This window comes from Lytechinus pictus, chromosome 2, assembly GCF_037042905.1.
Source record: "Lytechinus pictus isolate F3 Inbred chromosome 2, Lp3.0, whole genome shotgun sequence".
NCBI classification, from domain to species: Eukaryota; Metazoa; Echinodermata; class Echinoidea; order Temnopleuroida; family Toxopneustidae; genus Lytechinus; species Lytechinus pictus.
The window spans coordinates 17,360,428-17,377,832 of NC_087246.1; the positions used below are offsets into that span (position 1 = coordinate 17,360,428).

Here is a 17,405-nt window from a genome sequence, read left to right on the forward strand (position 1 = left end):
ATATCAATGAATTTAAATTTAAAAATAAAATAGTCGCTACGAAGATATAAAAACAACAAGGATAACTGCCACAAACACCCCATCATACTTGTTTTCAAATTTAAGCGGAGGTAAATATGAAACTATTAACCTAATGGCTACTGCAGAAGGGGGGAATGAAGTCTACTTAGAACATTTCGAGAGAAAGAGAGAGCTAACTAAGATTGGAGCTAACCTTATTATAGAGGGAGAAAAACAAAAGATGACAATAAAATGACCGAGTGGGACTGCTGTGAAATTTTCATGTCAAGTTGTTGAGTTATCATGCTTACCATCGTGGTTGACCCAAGGAGGTTTCAGCAATTTCATCTCTTCTGGTGAGTTACTTTATCCAATAACTTTAACACTACAATCTCCTTGAGTTCTGCGAATTTTCATCTCAATTCAAACATTATTTTCAGCGTTCTTTCTTCTCAATCTCAGACGAGCTGTCAAACTCAGTCAAAGTGTGTGCGAATTTGGCTGGACTGTACCATACGTTAACGTTGGGGGCCTATTAAAAAAACTTCCTTCTTTGACTTTGTCGAGCTCCGACAACGAATGTTAAAAAATGGCAGGAAATTCGCAGCATCAAAGTCAAGGTATGTAGACCTATAGACTATCTAAATCCTGAGATAAAAAACAGTTGATTATTTGGTAAATATTTGAAGCGTGGATTTGTATTTTAATTCTGTGATAGAAAATTACCGCGGGTTGGAATGGAACATCAAATTCAGACTTCACTTCAGTCCCGCTTATGCAACTTGGTGTCTTCAATTCATGGACATGGTCCTTATATTCATTTATAAAATCAGGGTGACCAGACGTCCCGTATTTCCCACTCTAGGCGACACCCCAATACTTACCCGTGCAAATAAACTGGGACTCCACTCACGCGCATTTGGGCCGCCCTAGCTTAGAACTAAGCTTTGTTTTACTAAAAAATAAATCTTGTAATGATTCAATAAATGTTACTTAATAAATTAGTACTGTTAAATCGGTACTCACCGGTTCTTTTCTTGAATTTTCTGGCAATTTCCCACGCTTCTGGCTTCAATTCTGCGGCTGTTCCTGTCGCGGTAGACAACTACATATGCAACTTTATTTATAAATAGAGCGCCCCTTACGATAGTTGTTAAGAACGCGGCCAAATTGTTAGGTTTTTTGCACTGTGTCCAAGGCGTTTTTATTTTGTTTGATTTTTTATTTTTAATAAATATTTTGTTAAATAGCGATTTTTACGTCAAATATTAAATTCATATCACAAAATATTTTTAATTGTAGAAATATATATAATATCATGCAATTATTCATTCTATATATATTTTATAATAAAATTTATAATTGTTGCGGTCTTTAAAAAAGGATAGTCGATTGATCAGGTGATGACCACACGTATCACGTGATCTGAAAATCAGCTTCATACCGCTTTGATCGCACTCGACGGTGACCGGACTGACTGCCAAAAAAAGATCTAAAAATGACTCAAATGTAAGTTTCCCTTTATTTTATTAAATTCAAATTAGGAATAGGAATATATTTAATGGGCAATCTTTTAATAAATGATAAACAAACGAGGACAAAACTCATATTTTGGGAGTAATATCATACTTGGGTGCAGGAAACAGTACGTTTAGAAGTTCTAACCTGTTTTTAACGCATTGTCGCCTATGAGGTCCATACATGTTAATGTTTGGACCTCATTGGTACTAGGAGTGGTATTTCCCGGGATCGTCCCGTATTTTGCTCCTATGTCCCGGCGTCCCGACAAACCCTTCCCGGGACGCCTATTTGTCCTGTATTTCAGAATATTGAACTAATGCGGGGGGCCGATAACATAAATAACCATACTCCATAGTATACACTCATTATAACTTACACACACTTCACACCGGGAGGAAATCCTACCTTTATCGTGTAATCTTGATCAAGCACGGCTCTCAGTACGTCTGCTACGACTGGGGGTTTTGGTATGGATTCTTGTTCTTGTGACTGTGATTGCGTGTGTGGACCGGTACTGTATTGTGCTGCATTGGTGATGGGTGCAAATGTTCCCGCCGCTGCCGATGATCGTGTGACGTTGTCTTTTGTCTGCTTAACTACTATTAATCCCCTAACAGTATACTTCCCCCCACCCTAAAAAAAATTGGCATGATTGGGGGCCTATTTCTTATACAACTTGACATAACTTAACATAAGGTATAACTCAACCTAACATAAGATAACCCTAAACATAAAATATTCATCAATGTAATTCATTTGTTTTTCCTCTTTTTTTCTTGATCATATCTTTTTCTTTCCTTTCTTTTTTTTCTTATTCTTTGATCTCTTTTTCTCTTTCTGTTCTTGTTTCGTTTTCTGTTTCTTTTCTCCTTGATTCTGTTTTCGTCTGTGATTTTTTTTTCTTTTTCTTTTCTTCTTCTGACTTCTGTAATCTTTTTATTTTCTCTTGTGATCTTTTTCTTTTCTTTCTCTGTGATCTTTTTTTGTGATCTTTTTCTTTTCTTATTTGTTCATGAACATAAATATAACACAAATATATACATCAATATATACATCATTACCAAATACATCATTACCAAATCATACAAAATATTCTTACCCTGTCTCTGCCTTGATAAAAATTAAATAAGCTCACTACGCTTATCTATGTACCTTAGTAAAAGAAACAAATATATTTTTATCAATATATAAACAATTATCATTGAGAAATACAGATTATTCCTTCTCATATGATAAACTGTAGAGTTCAATTTGCAATGAGTAACTATGTATTTCATTTTGTATAGAATATATTATATTTCATTCTTCCAATGCGGTATATACAAATTCAATACAAATATTTATCATTCAATAAATATATATTATTTCTGCTCATACTTTTGTGTTCAAATTGCAAAGAATAACCATGTGAACAAAAAAGTGTATACCATATTCCATTCCCTCAATGTGCTATATACAAATTCAATACACAACCATCATTTGAGAAATATAGATTATTCCTACGCATATGATAAACTCTATAGAGTTCAAATTGCAATGAGTAAACTATGTATTTTATTGTTGTATAGAATATATTATATTTCATTCTTCCAATGCCGTATATACAAATTCAATACACAAACATTTGTCAATTGATAAATATAGAGAAATGCTGCTCATACAATTTACTCTATTGAAATTGCAAAAAGTAGATAAGACCCCAAGAATATGAACAACTATCATGTCATGGTTGCATTGCAATAGTGTATCATGAGAAGAGACCAGAGGCTCTCTGGAATCGGACACTTCCTCTACTTTATTCATTGTAGATGAGAAGGAAAAAAATAATTATACTCTAGTTAACTTCAATCAAAGGATTTTTTTTACAAAGATTCAATGAACAGTAGTAGTAGTAGACAAGTAGATAAGCTAAGAATGTTATGGCATGCATAGTTAAATACACATATTTATATTATTCCAAATTATTATTAATTTGTAATATATGAAATAGATAGTTTAAGGATCTGAATTCAAATTAGCATTGACCTTGTTAAGTGATCTACGAGCTTCCTCTTCCTTGTATTGTGCAGTTCGTATTTCTAGCTGAAGGATTTCAACTCTTAATTCATGCTCACGTTTGAGCCATGCATGCTCTTCTCTTGCCAATTCAATCATTACTTCTTGTGCTGGACTGAGACTTTTTTTCTTTGTGTTTGGTTCCAGCTGTTCTAGATAGTGCAAGCTTCTCTTGGCAGATGGTCTGGTTTCTGTATTCCTTGAGGGGTTTGTTGGTTGCAGAGTAGATCCAGGTCCAGTAGGCTTGGTAATTTTTCTTGGAAGAATAGGTGGAATTGAAGTCTCTCTTGTTCCAGAGGTTGACGGTGTTAAGTCAGTTAGGGAAGATGGGACATTCTGTTGCTGGTTGCTTGTCCCAGAGGTTGATGGTTGATGGTTGACGGTTAAGTCTTGGGAAGCCAAATTCGTAGATTGGACGGTCTGTTGGTGGTAGCTTGCTCCAGAGGTTGATGGTTGATGGTTGACGATTAAGTCTAGGGATGCAAAATTTGCAGATTGGACATTCTTTTGCTGGTAGCTCAATTCACCATCCTCTAGATCTGTGGAGCAATCAACTTCCAGGGGCATGACGGGAGTACATGATCGTTGTTGGGGTGTGCAGGACTTTTATCCTGTAATCTTGATCAAGCACGGCTCTCAGTACGTCTGCTACGACTGGGGGTTTTGGTATGGAGTCTTGTTCTTGTGACTGTGATTGCGTGTGTAGTGTGTGGACCGGTACTGTATTGTGCTGCATTGGTGATGGGTGCAAATGTTCCCGCCGGTGCCGATGATCGTGTGACGTTGTCTATTGTCTGCTTAACTACTATTAATCCCCTAACACTATAGAACAAAATAATATAGTTAAATACATTTAAAAGTGACAAATTTTCATCAAATAATCAACAGATGACGAAGCAGCGACAACAATAAAATCGATAAACTTTTGCAAGTTCTTCTGTGATTTTCTTGCTAACGTAACCCAATACATTGCAAACGAACTGGCCTCCTGCTTGTGTGGTTACTAGCTAGGCATGTAGGATAAGAGCAGGTTCTCAATGGTGCGAACAATCTCACATGATTCAATTTTTCAATTCAATTCAATTCATTTATTTTCTCTTTCAATCTTTTTACATTTACAATGATAGTTCAATATACATATTTACAAAATATAACATTTAAATCATTTTTTTATAATACAATAATACCATGAAATCGAAAGGGAAGGAGACCAACTAAAAAGCAGAGCTTGTAGGGTGAAGGCCCCCTTTTATAAGTAAATTTTATGAATTAAAAATAAGATAAAATAAAGAAATAAACAATATATATATATATAATGAATAAAAAAAATAAAAATAAAATTAAATAATAATAAAAATAAATGATTCAGTATACACTGTATACAGAGATCATAAAACGATTAAACATATATACAAAGAGAAATTAATAAACACATTTACATATTAAGTTCTGAATTACATTACTTTGGGAAAAAACGATAATCTAATATGAATTCAGAAGATATTTTTTAAGTTTTCCTTTGAAATTGTGTATTGAATTACATTGTATAATATCCTTTGAAAAAGAATTCCATAATTTTGGACCAGTAAAAACAAATGTCTTCTGTGCAAACGATGTTCTATTCAGAGGTAAATGAAAGGAACTCGCCTGGCGAGTGAAGTGTTTATGAATTGTATCATTTTTTATAAACATATTATTAAAAGGTAACGGTAATTGTTTATTGATAAACTTGAACATTAACTGTCCGAGTTGAAAAGAATATAAATCTTTAATCTTCAAGACTTTATTTCTCAAAAACAGAATATTTGTATGTGCCCTGAATTCTGCATGACTAATAATACGAATCACTCTTTTTTGTAAAATAAAAAGTCTATTAATTTGATAATTCGCTGCATTACCCCACGCAACAACTCCGTAATTCAAGTAAGGTAAAATTAACGTTGAATACAATGATAACAAAATATAATGGGGTAAGAAGTAACTTAATTTTCTAATGACACCGATGTTGCGTGCAATGATTTTACAAATATTATCAATATGTGCTTTCCAAGAAAGTTTGTCGTCAATGATCAGTCCCAAAAATTTAGTAGATCGCACTCTTTGAATGACAATATCATTTAAAATTACATCTTTTGGTACACTCGTAATCTTGTTGCTAAATAGCATGTAGCTAGTTTTTGTCTCACCTGCATAGCAGAGTGAGACTATAGGCGCCGCTTTTCCGACGGCGGCGGCGACGGCGGCGGCGACGGCGACGGCGGCGGCGACGGCGGCGGCGGCGTCAACACCAAATCTTAACCTGAGGTTAAGTTTTTGAAATGACAGCATAACTTAGAAAGTATATGTACCTAGTTCATGAAACTTGGCCATAAGGTTAATCAAGTATTACTGAACATCCTGCCTGAGTTTCATGTCACATGACCAAGGTCAAAGGTCATTTAGGGTCAATGAACTTAGACCATGTTGGGGGAATCAACATCAAAATCTTAACCTAAGGTTAAGTTTTTGAAATGTCATCATAACTTAGAAAATATATGGACCTAGTTCATGAAACTTATACATAAGGTTAATCAAGTATCACTGAACATCCTGCATGAGTTTCACGTCACATGACCAAGGTCAAAGGTCATTTAGGGTCAATGAACTTTGGCCAAATTGGGGGTATCTGTTGAATTACCATCATAACTTTGAAAGTTTATGGATCTGATTCATGAAACTTGGACATAATAGTAATCAAGTATTACTGAACATTCTGTGCAAGTTTCAGGTCACATGATCAAGGTCAAAGGTCATTTAGGGTCAATGAACTTTGGCCAAATTGGGGTATTTGTTGAATTACAGCCATAAATTTGAAAGTGTGTTGGTCTAGTTCATAAAACTTGGACATAATAGTAATCAAGTATCACTGAACATCCTGTGCGAGTTTCAGGTCACATGATCAAGGTCAAAGGTCATGTAAGGTCAAAGAACTTTGGCCACGTTGGGGGTATTTGTTGAATTGCCATCATATCTCTATAAGTGTATTGGTCTAGTTCATAAAACGTGGAAATACGAGTAACCAAGTATCACTGAACATCTTGCGCGAGTTATAGTAGTTTTCAAAATCAGCACTGCTGCTATATTGAATCGCGTGATGCAGGTGAGACGGCCAGAGGCATTCCACTTGTTTCTAGGTTAAGAGAGAGTTTGTTAGCTGTTATCCAATTAGACACATTTTTTAGTTCGTCATTGAATATTTGCGTCAATTGCTCTGGGTCGGGGTGCGACAGAAATATATTAGAGTCATCAGCGAAAAGTATAAATTGGAGCAATCTAGATGACATATCAATATCATTTATATAAGTAATGAACAAAAGTGGGCCAAGAATGCTGCCCTGTGGAACTCCACAAAGGACAGGTTTACGTTCAGAAATATTACAATCAAGTGAAACGAACTGTGAACGCCCGGTTAGATAATTCTTGAACCACTTTAGTGGTTCCCCTCTTATTCCATAATGAGAAAGTTTATAAAGGAGAATGTTATGATCAACTGTATCGAATGCTTTTGAAAAATCTAAAAACAAACCAATCGTATTCGAAGACTTGTCATAAGCTTTGGCAACTGTTTGAACCAAAGAAAGTATTGCGTGGGAAGTGCTACTCTTTTCCCGGAAACCAAATTGAGTATCGGATAGGATGTTGTGCTTTTTAAAAAAACATATGGTTCGTATGTGAACCAATTTTTCAAGAATTTTAGATAAGTTTGTAAGCAATGAAATCGGTCTGTAATTACTTGCTAAAGAACTATCACCTTTTTTGAAGACTGGTATTATCTTAGAAATTTTCATTGATTTTGGAATATTTCCCGATGATAATGACAAATTGAATATATAAATAAGAGGGTCAATTATATAATTCATAGTTTTTAGTAAAAGGTTGTTATCAATGTTATCAAATCCTGCACTTTTATTTGATTTTAGGCTAGATATAATTTTAATTATCTCCTGTGCGTTCGTAGGAGAGAAAAACATAGAACTTTGATTTCTATCCCCCAGATATTGATGAAATGAATGGGAGTTTGTTGGTATACTTCTAGAGAGCTTAAATCCAACTTGTGAAAAGTAATTGTTGAAAATATTTGCCATCTGAACTTTATCTTCAATAATAGAATCATTATGCATAAGCTTAGTTATCTTTGAAAACTTTGGTCCATTATTGATGGTAGAATTGATCAATTTCCATGTTTTTTTAAGATCATTCTTGCATTGATTAAATTGATCATGGTAATATGCCTTTTTAGCAGTACGGATGACCCCTGTAAGTGTATTCTTATAATTAGTATATTGGCTCCGAGTATTCTCAGTTAATCTTGATATATATTTATAGTATAATCGATTTTTTCTATTTATCGAACGAAGAATTGAATTTGTTATCCAAGGTAGTCTGGGTGATCTTTTATAATTTTTGGACTTGGGCTTTGCAAAAGGAATATTTTCATTAACATGACTCATGAAGATATCAATAAATGTTTCGTAGGACTTGTCAACACATTCTGTACTAAATACATCATCCCAAGATTCTTCTTCTAAACTCTGTTTCAAACGAGATATATTTATATCACTATACACACGCCTCTTAGATACGTAATCGGGAAGTTTGTTTGGCTGATATTGATTAGAACAATACATGAAAATTGGGAAATGATCAGACATGTCTGAAATAATTATACCAGCTTTAAATTCTGAACGTATATTGGAGAAAAAATTGTCAATCAGAGTTGCGGAAGTATTAGTGATTCTAGTGGGTCGAGAAATAAGTGGCAAAAAGGAGGCAGAAAGGAATGTCTCTAAAAAGTCATTTGCAAAAATATTAGTATCACTCGCTAACAGGTCATAGTTAAAGTCTCCCATTATGATACATCTTTTGTTTTGAACAGAATGATAATGTAGTAAATTATTTAAAGTGTCTAGAAAATCAGCACTATTGCTGCGAGGAGGCTTATAAACAACTCCCAATACAGTTTTTCTGTTATCACGATCACTAATTTCAATAAATAAAGTTTCTGCAGTTTCATTCATTAAATTCATGTCTTCAATAATAACATACTCAAATTGACTCGGCACAAAAATTGCAACACCACCACCAATTTTATCAACACGATTATTTGTAAGTATATCATAACCTGGGAGTGCATTCATATTAATATATTTATCTGACAGCCATGTCTCAGTTAAACCTATTACTGTATTTTGGGGAACACCTGAGTTATCTAAAAATAAACGAAATTGTTCAAAATTCTTGTTAAGGCTTCTGATATTTAGATGCAAAATAGACAAGCAGGAAGAAGGTAAACCTTTGAAAATGTTTTTGGCTGAAGCCTGAGTGTAGTAGTTTGAGGATATGACACTCGAAGCCCCATCATTTGGATCTAAATCAATTTTAAGTTCATCATTGTTAGCTCCAATATCATTAATAACATCATTGGAATCATTGGAAATGTTCGTAATCATATCAAAGTCAATCATTATTTACATAAAACACCAGTATAATATAAACATATATGCGTAAGAGAGTTTTACTTAATTTTGTTCAGATCCTCTTCTCGATGAATTGCAACCGGTGGAACATTCGGGCTCTTCCTCACCAGAATGGTGCCATTCACTGTCCATAAGAACATGTATCCCGCCTTCTTTCTCTCGTCATTTGCCTTCTTCAGGAGAGACTTCTTAGCTGGGGCTAGATTTTCGTTGAGAAACACCTTTCCTTCATCTCTTGAGAATCCCAGTTGACGGGTTGATGTTTCCCTCAGTTTTTTCCGGCCTGAGTATAGAGTATCCCTCATCCTTCTGGTCGTGAATCTAACGATGATTGGTCTGGCTGGACCACCTTCTCTTCTCTGACCAAGTCGATGTGTCACATCAATGTCGTCGTTGGATACCTCTGGTGAAATTTTCTTCATGACGTGAAGGACAGCCTCCCTCACATTCTCACCTTCCTTCTCAGGAACACCTGCCACTTCTAAGTTGATCCTTCTGTGATATTGATCCAAATCATTCACTTGGTGTTCAAGTGTCGTCATCTTTGCTTTCAGATCCTCATTTTCTTTCTTCATAGAAGCATTCTCACTACTCAGCCTTTTCACCTCGCAGGTGAGCTCATCCACTTTATCGCTGAAGAACTCAGCAGATTTTCGAAGTTCATCTTGACCAGATTTAATTTCATTGAGTTGTGATGTTAGTGTTTTGTTTAGTTTTTGAAGTTCAGACTTGATTTCAATGAAATCTTCGAACGTTATGGACTGATTTTTCTTAGGTCCTGGCATACTCTGTTTATCGATGACGTCACACTGACCCGACCTGATTTGGATGAGATGGATGGAGATGGATGTTGCGCTTCAAAGATGCCTTTTAGCGTAAAGTCATATGCGTCTTAGTGATGCGCGTTAGTATCTCGCGCGTGATGTTGATTTTCAAACAAGATTGAATATTAAAATTGACGAAAATTAATGTTCTTACCGACGATAACGTCGCAGTTTTCAAAAGTCAAACAATAAAAATCACATCACTGGCTTTGGTGTCCAATTAGCTTTCACACAATGTAAAATGAAGCAGTCATTTCAAAGTATTTCCAAGTATTTGTTGACAATATTCAGAGCAAAGCAAAAACACGTCTTCTCCCTCCAAATTATTTATCACCTGATAAACAGTTTCTCCACCAAAATAATTACAAATTTAGCGGGAAATTTTGAGAATCGGGAGGAACAACAAATAACTAGATCTAGTTGTTTCAGCTTTCATTTTGAGTCTTGTTGTGATCGGTGCGAACTTGTAATGAGATGGGAGATGCCTGTGTATGATGCCACCGTTATTTCATCTAATTTTTAAGTTTGACAATGTTTCACTTTTAAATCTTATTCATTTCTAAAACATTTTATTTCTTAAAAATTGTAAGAATGTATTAAAAAACACCAAATATGATTTTTGTTAGATGATTGGATTTTTGTTGCTTGAAGTTTGAATTTTTTCCTCTTTCTTTCTTTTTTATCCTTCTTTCTTCTATCCTTCCTGCTTGCCCTTTTTTATTCTAATTTCTATCTTTATTTACTATTTTTCTTTCCAGGCTGATCCTTTCTCTCTCTTAATTTTTTCTTTCCTTCTTTCTCTTACTTTCCTTCTTGTTCCTTTTTAAATTTCCTTCATTCTTTCTTTCCTTATTTTTTTGCTTCCTTTTCTCCCTTCCTCTCCTTTTTCTTTTCGTTCTTTCTCTCCTTCCATTATTTTCTTTTTTTTTCATTCTAGCTCTCCTCCTTTCATTCCGACATTTATACAATATTTATTATATTTTAAAACATTAAAAAAAAAAAAAAATTATAATGAGAAGATGAGATCAAACTTACCGATGTTTACGTGGCCATCTTGTCCTCTTTGTTGGTAGCTAAGCTACGAGACGCATATAAAGGGCGGCAGATGTCTGCAAACAATTCACACACACATACAAAAGTGCATAATATATATGCGTGAGAGTTACTCCATTTTTATTGAGTCACTGTACTTGCATTACAATACTGTACAAGTGTACATTAGATAGTTTAATGTATTTGTAGAACAAGGAGAAAAAAGACAAAGGAGGACTGTCAAGTGTCAACATAAAAGAGTATATTGCTATAATAACGTCAAAAGAAAGTAAATTTTTTTATATATTTTGAGATTTTTTTAGCTGTAACGCCAAATGAAAATCAATTTTAAGTATCATAAAAGTAGATGTACATTAAGTGTATTTTCTAATCAGCTTCATCTTTATTCTTATTTTGTATATTTGTCTTATAAAGGAATGGAACCTCCACAAGACCAAGAGCAGATCCGATTTGAAGTGGAATTGGAGTTTGTTCAGTGCCTAGCCAACCCTCACTATCTTAACTGTAAGTATGAATAGTAGATACCTCTACTCTCTTAATGCAGTTCCTGAAATGTTCTTCAAATTCAGAATACTGGCTTACACTTAAAAAATCCTTACAATCTCTTCATATTTTATTGAACCATGTTGTTTTGGGACGGTACAAAACAAAAAAAATCCTTTTGATATTGTGTTAATAGTATATGCAATGAAAGAGATAGGAATTCTCACAATTGTTCATAGAATACTTGTTATAAATCTTTATACGTTGTGGTACATCCCTTATCTTCAATTATTATTCTGATATTTTTCTTTCATTTTACAGTTCTTGCCCAGAGAGGTTACTTCAAAGATAAAAAGTTTGTTAACTATCTTCAGTATCTTCAATATTGGAAGGAGCCTAAGTATGCCAAATATCTCAAGTAAGAATCAGAGTTTGATTGTAATCCATTTAAGACTTATTCAAATCAACTTTCTTTGTTTTCTTTTTTTTTTAACCCATAGAAGTATGCTTATACCATTACTCATTGAATATGATTTGGAAAATCTACTGTAGAATTGATACTTTTTCCAGCACAATATATGGTGCTATTCCTTCAAGAGAATGAAACCCTTGAAACCAGTTGAATTCATAGAAAAGAGAAAACTCTAAGAAATAGAAACAGAAAGCTTGAGGAAGTTTGAATGAATGATAAGAAAGTTATGAGCATTTGAATATTGAGATCACTAATGCTATGTAATGTCACACACATACAGTTTCCCCATGACTTTAATACATATCTACATGTAGTCTATCACAAGATTAGGTGTTCTTTTTATGAGAGGATACGTAATAGAGGTTTTCACAACATAAAATCCTAAATGTGTTGTTTGTCATATTATTAGAATGATAAAAAAGTGATCCTTGAGTATATTTCAGAGTTCTTTCTTTATGATTAATGATGAAGGAAACCTTTAGTAATTATTCCCAGACAGGTCTGAATGGCCTGAGTGTGAAATAAGCTGACAAATTGAATCTGTTTAAGAGAGATTTGTGTCATGATTGGCTATACATATTTGAAATATTACTTTATACCAGAGATCAAATTAGAACTGAATTCAGTATACAGACATTAGCTTAGTAACTACTATTTACATATAATTTCCAGGCTTGTTTGAAAGTCTTGTGCATCAAAATGAGTCAATAAAATTGAATTTGCTAAAATTAAGTGGTGCTAGAAAGATATACACATGTATACTGGTGAGCGTGTCTAAAGTCAAATCTCTAAAGGACTACAGGAATCAGTCCCTGTTCGAAATAGCAGAGGTACTAAATAGCACATGTTTTTGCGTTATCTGGTCTTAAGTAAATACCAACACATTAGAGATTGAATTTTGAAGACTTAAAGGGGAAGTTCACCCTGAAGAAAAGTTTATTGTAAAAATAGCAGAAAAAGTAATAAAAAATATTGGTGAAGGTTTGAAGATAATCCATCAAAGATTAAGAAAGTTATTAGAATTCAAAGTTTTGGATTTGTGACGTCATATGCGAGCAGCATTCCTACATAGCGAATGGTAAAAAATCAATGAAATGTCATTTTCTCAGAAAATTGAAAATGGTTTTACTGAGCCTTTTGTATATCAATAGACAAATCATTTCACACCCAATCATAAATAGAAAACAAAATAAAGTCATCAGGAACCATAAAAAATTTGAAATTCATTGATTTTTTACCATTCGCTATGTAGAAATGCTGCACGCATATGAAGTCACAAATCCAAAACTTTGAATTCTAATAACTTTCTTTATCTTTAATCCTCAAACCTTCACCAATATTTTTTATTATTTTTTCTGCTGTTTTTACAACAAACTTTTCTTCAGGGCGAACTTCCCCTTTAAATGTGTATGTAATACTTGATTGATTGATTTTTTTAAAGTGATCCATTTGTTACTTGTTTTGGTATTAGATTTCCACAATGTCTTCATTTCTTGGAGCTGTTGCAGTATGAACACTTTAGGAGAGAATTAGCCAATGCACAGTGTGTCAAGTTTATTGAGGATCAGCAGCTTCTGCATTGGCAACACTACACTCGGAGGCGTATGAGACTACAACAGTCTCATCTAGAGAACATGCAGCAACATCAACAACTCACCCAGCAACAGCAGCAACAAGGAGTCCCAGGAGCTGCCGGCGGAGTGGCAACAAGTGGGACTTCAAATCAGCCAGCAGGGATCATGCAAGCGCCCTTGCCACCTCAGCAACATCCTCATCAGCAGCAACAACAGCAGCAACATGCTTCACAACATCAGCAGCAACAACATCAACAAATGGCTTCACAAATGAGAACTGGTCAACAAGAACAAAAGCCATTACAACAAGGATCTACAACACAACAAACAATGAAATGATAATTAAGAATACAATCCCATTTATGCTTCTTCTGTGATGGCTAATACCTAGCCGCTGAAGTTAGCTTATGGAATTTCTTTGTATGAGAATATCAGAAGAAGATATTTAAAGACGTTGTTGGAAGAAAGATTGAACACCAAGTGGAGCTAAGTTGCATTACTTCCTACAGTTCAACCAAATTATTGTAGCCACATCGTCTAGTGGTTCAGACTTTTGACTTTCAATCTAAGGGTTGCAAGTGTACACCCACTCCAGGATGGTAATTTCCTTCAAGAAATTTGTCCACATGACCCAGGTGATGTACACATTTGGATGGTTCTGCTGGTAGAATTTATTCATTGAATGGACAAATCATATTGATGATGATTAATTGAACTAAAGCTGGAGTAGTAATATCTTTAGTTATATTAAAGTGCAAACATACTTTAGTTTATTATAGCTGAAGCAACCTCAGAGACCAAAAAAGCTACAATTTTAGTTAAATGTTGTATTTTTCTACACAGTAAACTCAGTTTTCAACAAGATATTGCTATATTTCTGATCCCTGCACTTAATCTCTGTTATAGAAAGTAATATCACCCAGTCCCCAAATTGCTGAATTGACAGCATCCTAGCACTTGACAGGGTGCATCTACAATGATCTGTTGTTTAAGCCTATTTCAAGTTTTGGTAAAAAAAAATTATGGTATTGAATTGAATAATGACTCTTGTTTGTCCTTTAAAAAAAAATAAAAATCTTTGGCTACTCAGCTGAATTAAATCTTGAGGTTAATCCAAGAATTGTGATGATCAAATTAAATTAATAAAAATGTATGAGTGATACTTGAAATTGGTTTTGATTTATATATTTTTATTTCCCTTTTGTACAGACAAGTTATGCATCAAAACTATCTTTTCTGAAATAAAAACAGCAATGAATTTTATGCACATGATATTATTGTGATGATTCCCAATGTCAAATGGAATGTTAATGTTAAGTTGAGCATCACAACCCCCCTTCATATCCTCCCAATTATGCATCCAGGGTTGATGCTAAGGTAATTTTGATGGGGGAGGGAAAGATGACCCATAAAGGGTTTATTATATTAATTTTTAATGAAGATAACCCATATTGCAAACTAGACGAAGTGGTGTAGACCAAGCATGCATACATCTATCATTTTCTCATGGTTACTTTGTATTATTTCAGAGAGGTATTCTCCCTGTCTCTATATTTTGTAAATAAATATCAACTGAAAATTTACATGGTATTGAGTTTGATGATACTTGACTTATTGATGGTTGTGACTGAAATCTTACTTGACCACGAAAGCCTTGAATAGAGACCAGCTCCTTCTGACCCTAGCTGTGTCCTGAACTACACATTATTTTGTATCAGTGTGTACATGTGTGTCTTTGCTGTGAGTAAATGTGAAGTTTCTGTGAGGTAAAATGTTTGAGTTGTGTTTTAGAATACCCATGTTGTATGTTTGTTTGTTCTGTATTTGCTTGTGCATATATTTTGTTTGATTCCTTGTTAATTTTGGGAAATTTACTCATCTACACTAAAAAAAAATGACTTCCAGAGTTGTGTCATTTTGCTGATTAAAAATGTTCTTCTTACACTAAAAATCTCAAAGCATTTTACCCAACATGTACTGTTTCAAAGAAAATGACAAATGACAGAATTCTAATGCCAAATATGCTTATATAAAAGATATAAATTCTGGTACTCTTAGTTTTGTGCTGTATTTGTGAGTTTTATCTATAATCCAAGTTTAGATTATTTAATTTGTGAAACCTATAACTCTAGTGCCCCAGTTGGGGATTCCAAAATAAAAGGGGAGTGAGATTAGATTGATGAAGCAATCAGTGAGTTAGTGATTGCTGTGTTAGTGTATAAAGCACCATCTGTAATGCATACTGCCATACAAATGATACAAAATCCTTTCATCCACAGTTTCTCTCAAGTTCATACCCCACGTTTTTTTTATATTAATTTATTACAACTATAGGATTTGGTGTAAAATAATAACATGATATTTTCTTTATTTACTTGAAAAGATTATTCTGTAGAATTATTCTTTTTGTCGGGTAATATTGTAAATGGCATTGAAATACACATCAAATGTAAAAAAAAATATTTGCATAAATTAAAATCCAGTGGACAGGAAGTTAATGGTCTGAATATTGGATCTTGAAATGGATAAAATATTCCTCTTAAGTTTATCAGGGAAAGGATTTCAAACCAAAATTAATATAAAACTGAATATTTACTGATTACAATTTTATCCTTCAAAGTCTGATATGAATGAAGAAAGAGTGAAATAAAACTTCTGAGAGAAACAAACTTTAATTGCAAATACATGTATGTATTGGAAGATTACAGCTATGTTCATTCGAATTTAAACAAATTGCATATGACTCTAAATGGTGGTGCAGTTGTGAAAATAATGATAACCAATAGATGGTACATGATACCCAAATCTCTCCAGCTATTCTGTAAAATGCCACTTTCATTGAAAAAAAATGAAATTATTTTCTACTTGTGCGTTTCATATATCACTGCATATTGATATATTCAATCGTCATGAACCTGTAAAAAATTGCATTTCATGGAATTTATATGAAGGTCTAAATGACATACAGATCGTATGTAACATCGATTCACAAGAAAGAAATATTTTAATTCAAATTATTATTATGTTTTTCCCCATTTATCATTAATTTGCCTTTCCTACTTTTTTTAATGGCTCTTATGTTTGATTTCCCCCCTTTAATATTACATCAGTACATATTATATTCTAGTTAATGAAAACCATGGCCTTTTTAGTACAGGGGGCAATAGTTTGTCTGACATGAAAGTTTATTCTAAAACAAACAACATTATAAAAGTATAAGTGGACTGATGGCATAGACTAATACATATATTTATATTATTATTATACATACAGTTTTATTAATTTTCATATAGTGTGGAACTAATCATTTCTTTCTGTTCTCCCGCCCATGTTTTTTTCAACAATCAATTTATAATAACAAATGGTCTACGATTTAGTATACAAAGTTGATTATCAGTGCAAAACTAAGCGTAGTAAAACAAAATTCATGTATAACAAAAGTTGATAGGAATTAGTAATAGTACAATGACACAGAAATACCTGAAAGAATTACAACCTTTTATAATTGTATTATCTAACATGCTTGCTTTGGGTGTAGTAATGTCGGTCAAAATAATATTGTGTTTTGTTTTGTCTTGTTATTGCAGAAAAAAGGACAAACATCGGTTTGCTTACGTTTTAAATTGCATAAAACTCTCTCAGGGAAAATAAGCTACATGTATTCTACAATTTATGTGCAACCCCCCCCCCCCCAACAACAACTCTAGCCATGCCTGCCATGGTTCATACAATTTCGAACAGTATTTTTAAAATCGGATTTCTTGTTATAGCCAAGTTAAAATAGTTGATATTTTGTTTATTGCCAAACCACTTCTCATTTGGTCTGTGCAACCTTGAATCTTTATTTTTCCTATGCGTTAATGAACCATTAACCAGGAAAAGGTATTCAGAAAATTGTTTTTATTAT

The 17,405-nt window shown here is 33.6% G+C and overlaps 2 protein-coding genes across 2 annotated transcripts in view; one reads left to right on the forward strand and one right to left on the reverse strand.

The window, feature by feature from the left end:
* LOC129284055 (protein HIRA-like) overlaps nt 1-532 on the reverse strand; it is a 40,327-nt gene extending 39,795 nt beyond the window's left edge. Inside the window, exon 1 of the mRNA XM_064111485.1 lies at nt 312-532. Coding sequence (XP_063967555.1) covers nt 312-348 — 37 coding nt within the window. The 5' untranslated portion in view covers nt 349-532. The remainder of the gene's footprint in view (nt 1-311) is intronic.
* Nucleotides 533-11,377: 10,845 nt separating this feature from the next.
* On the forward strand, nt 11,378-15,081 carry LOC129254673 (mediator of RNA polymerase II transcription subunit 31-like). The gene is made up of 3 exons (XM_064111501.1): nt 11,378-11,473; nt 11,774-11,870; nt 13,396-15,081. The coding sequence occupies exons 1-3, from the start codon at nt 11,386-11,388 to the stop codon at nt 13,835-13,837; spliced, it is 627 nt and encodes a 208-aa protein (XP_063967571.1). The 5' UTR covers nt 11,378-11,385; the 3' UTR covers nt 13,838-15,081.
* The last annotated feature ends 2,324 nt before the right edge of the window (nt 15,082-17,405 follow it).

Excerpts from the sequence above, each read along its gene's own strand:
- LOC129254673 (XM_064111501.1), top strand. The coding sequence starts at position 11,386 with ATGGAACCTCCACAAGACCAAGAGCAGATCCGATTTGAAGTGGAATTG. Across the intron at positions 11,474-11,773 it reads CAACCCTCACTATCTTAACT|TTCTTGCCCAGAGAGGTTAC; the intron begins GTAAGTATGAAT and ends TTCATTTTACAG. Across the intron at positions 11,871-13,395 it reads AAGTATGCCAAATATCTCAA|ATTTCCACAATGTCTTCATT; the intron begins GTAAGAATCAGA and ends TTTTGGTATTAG.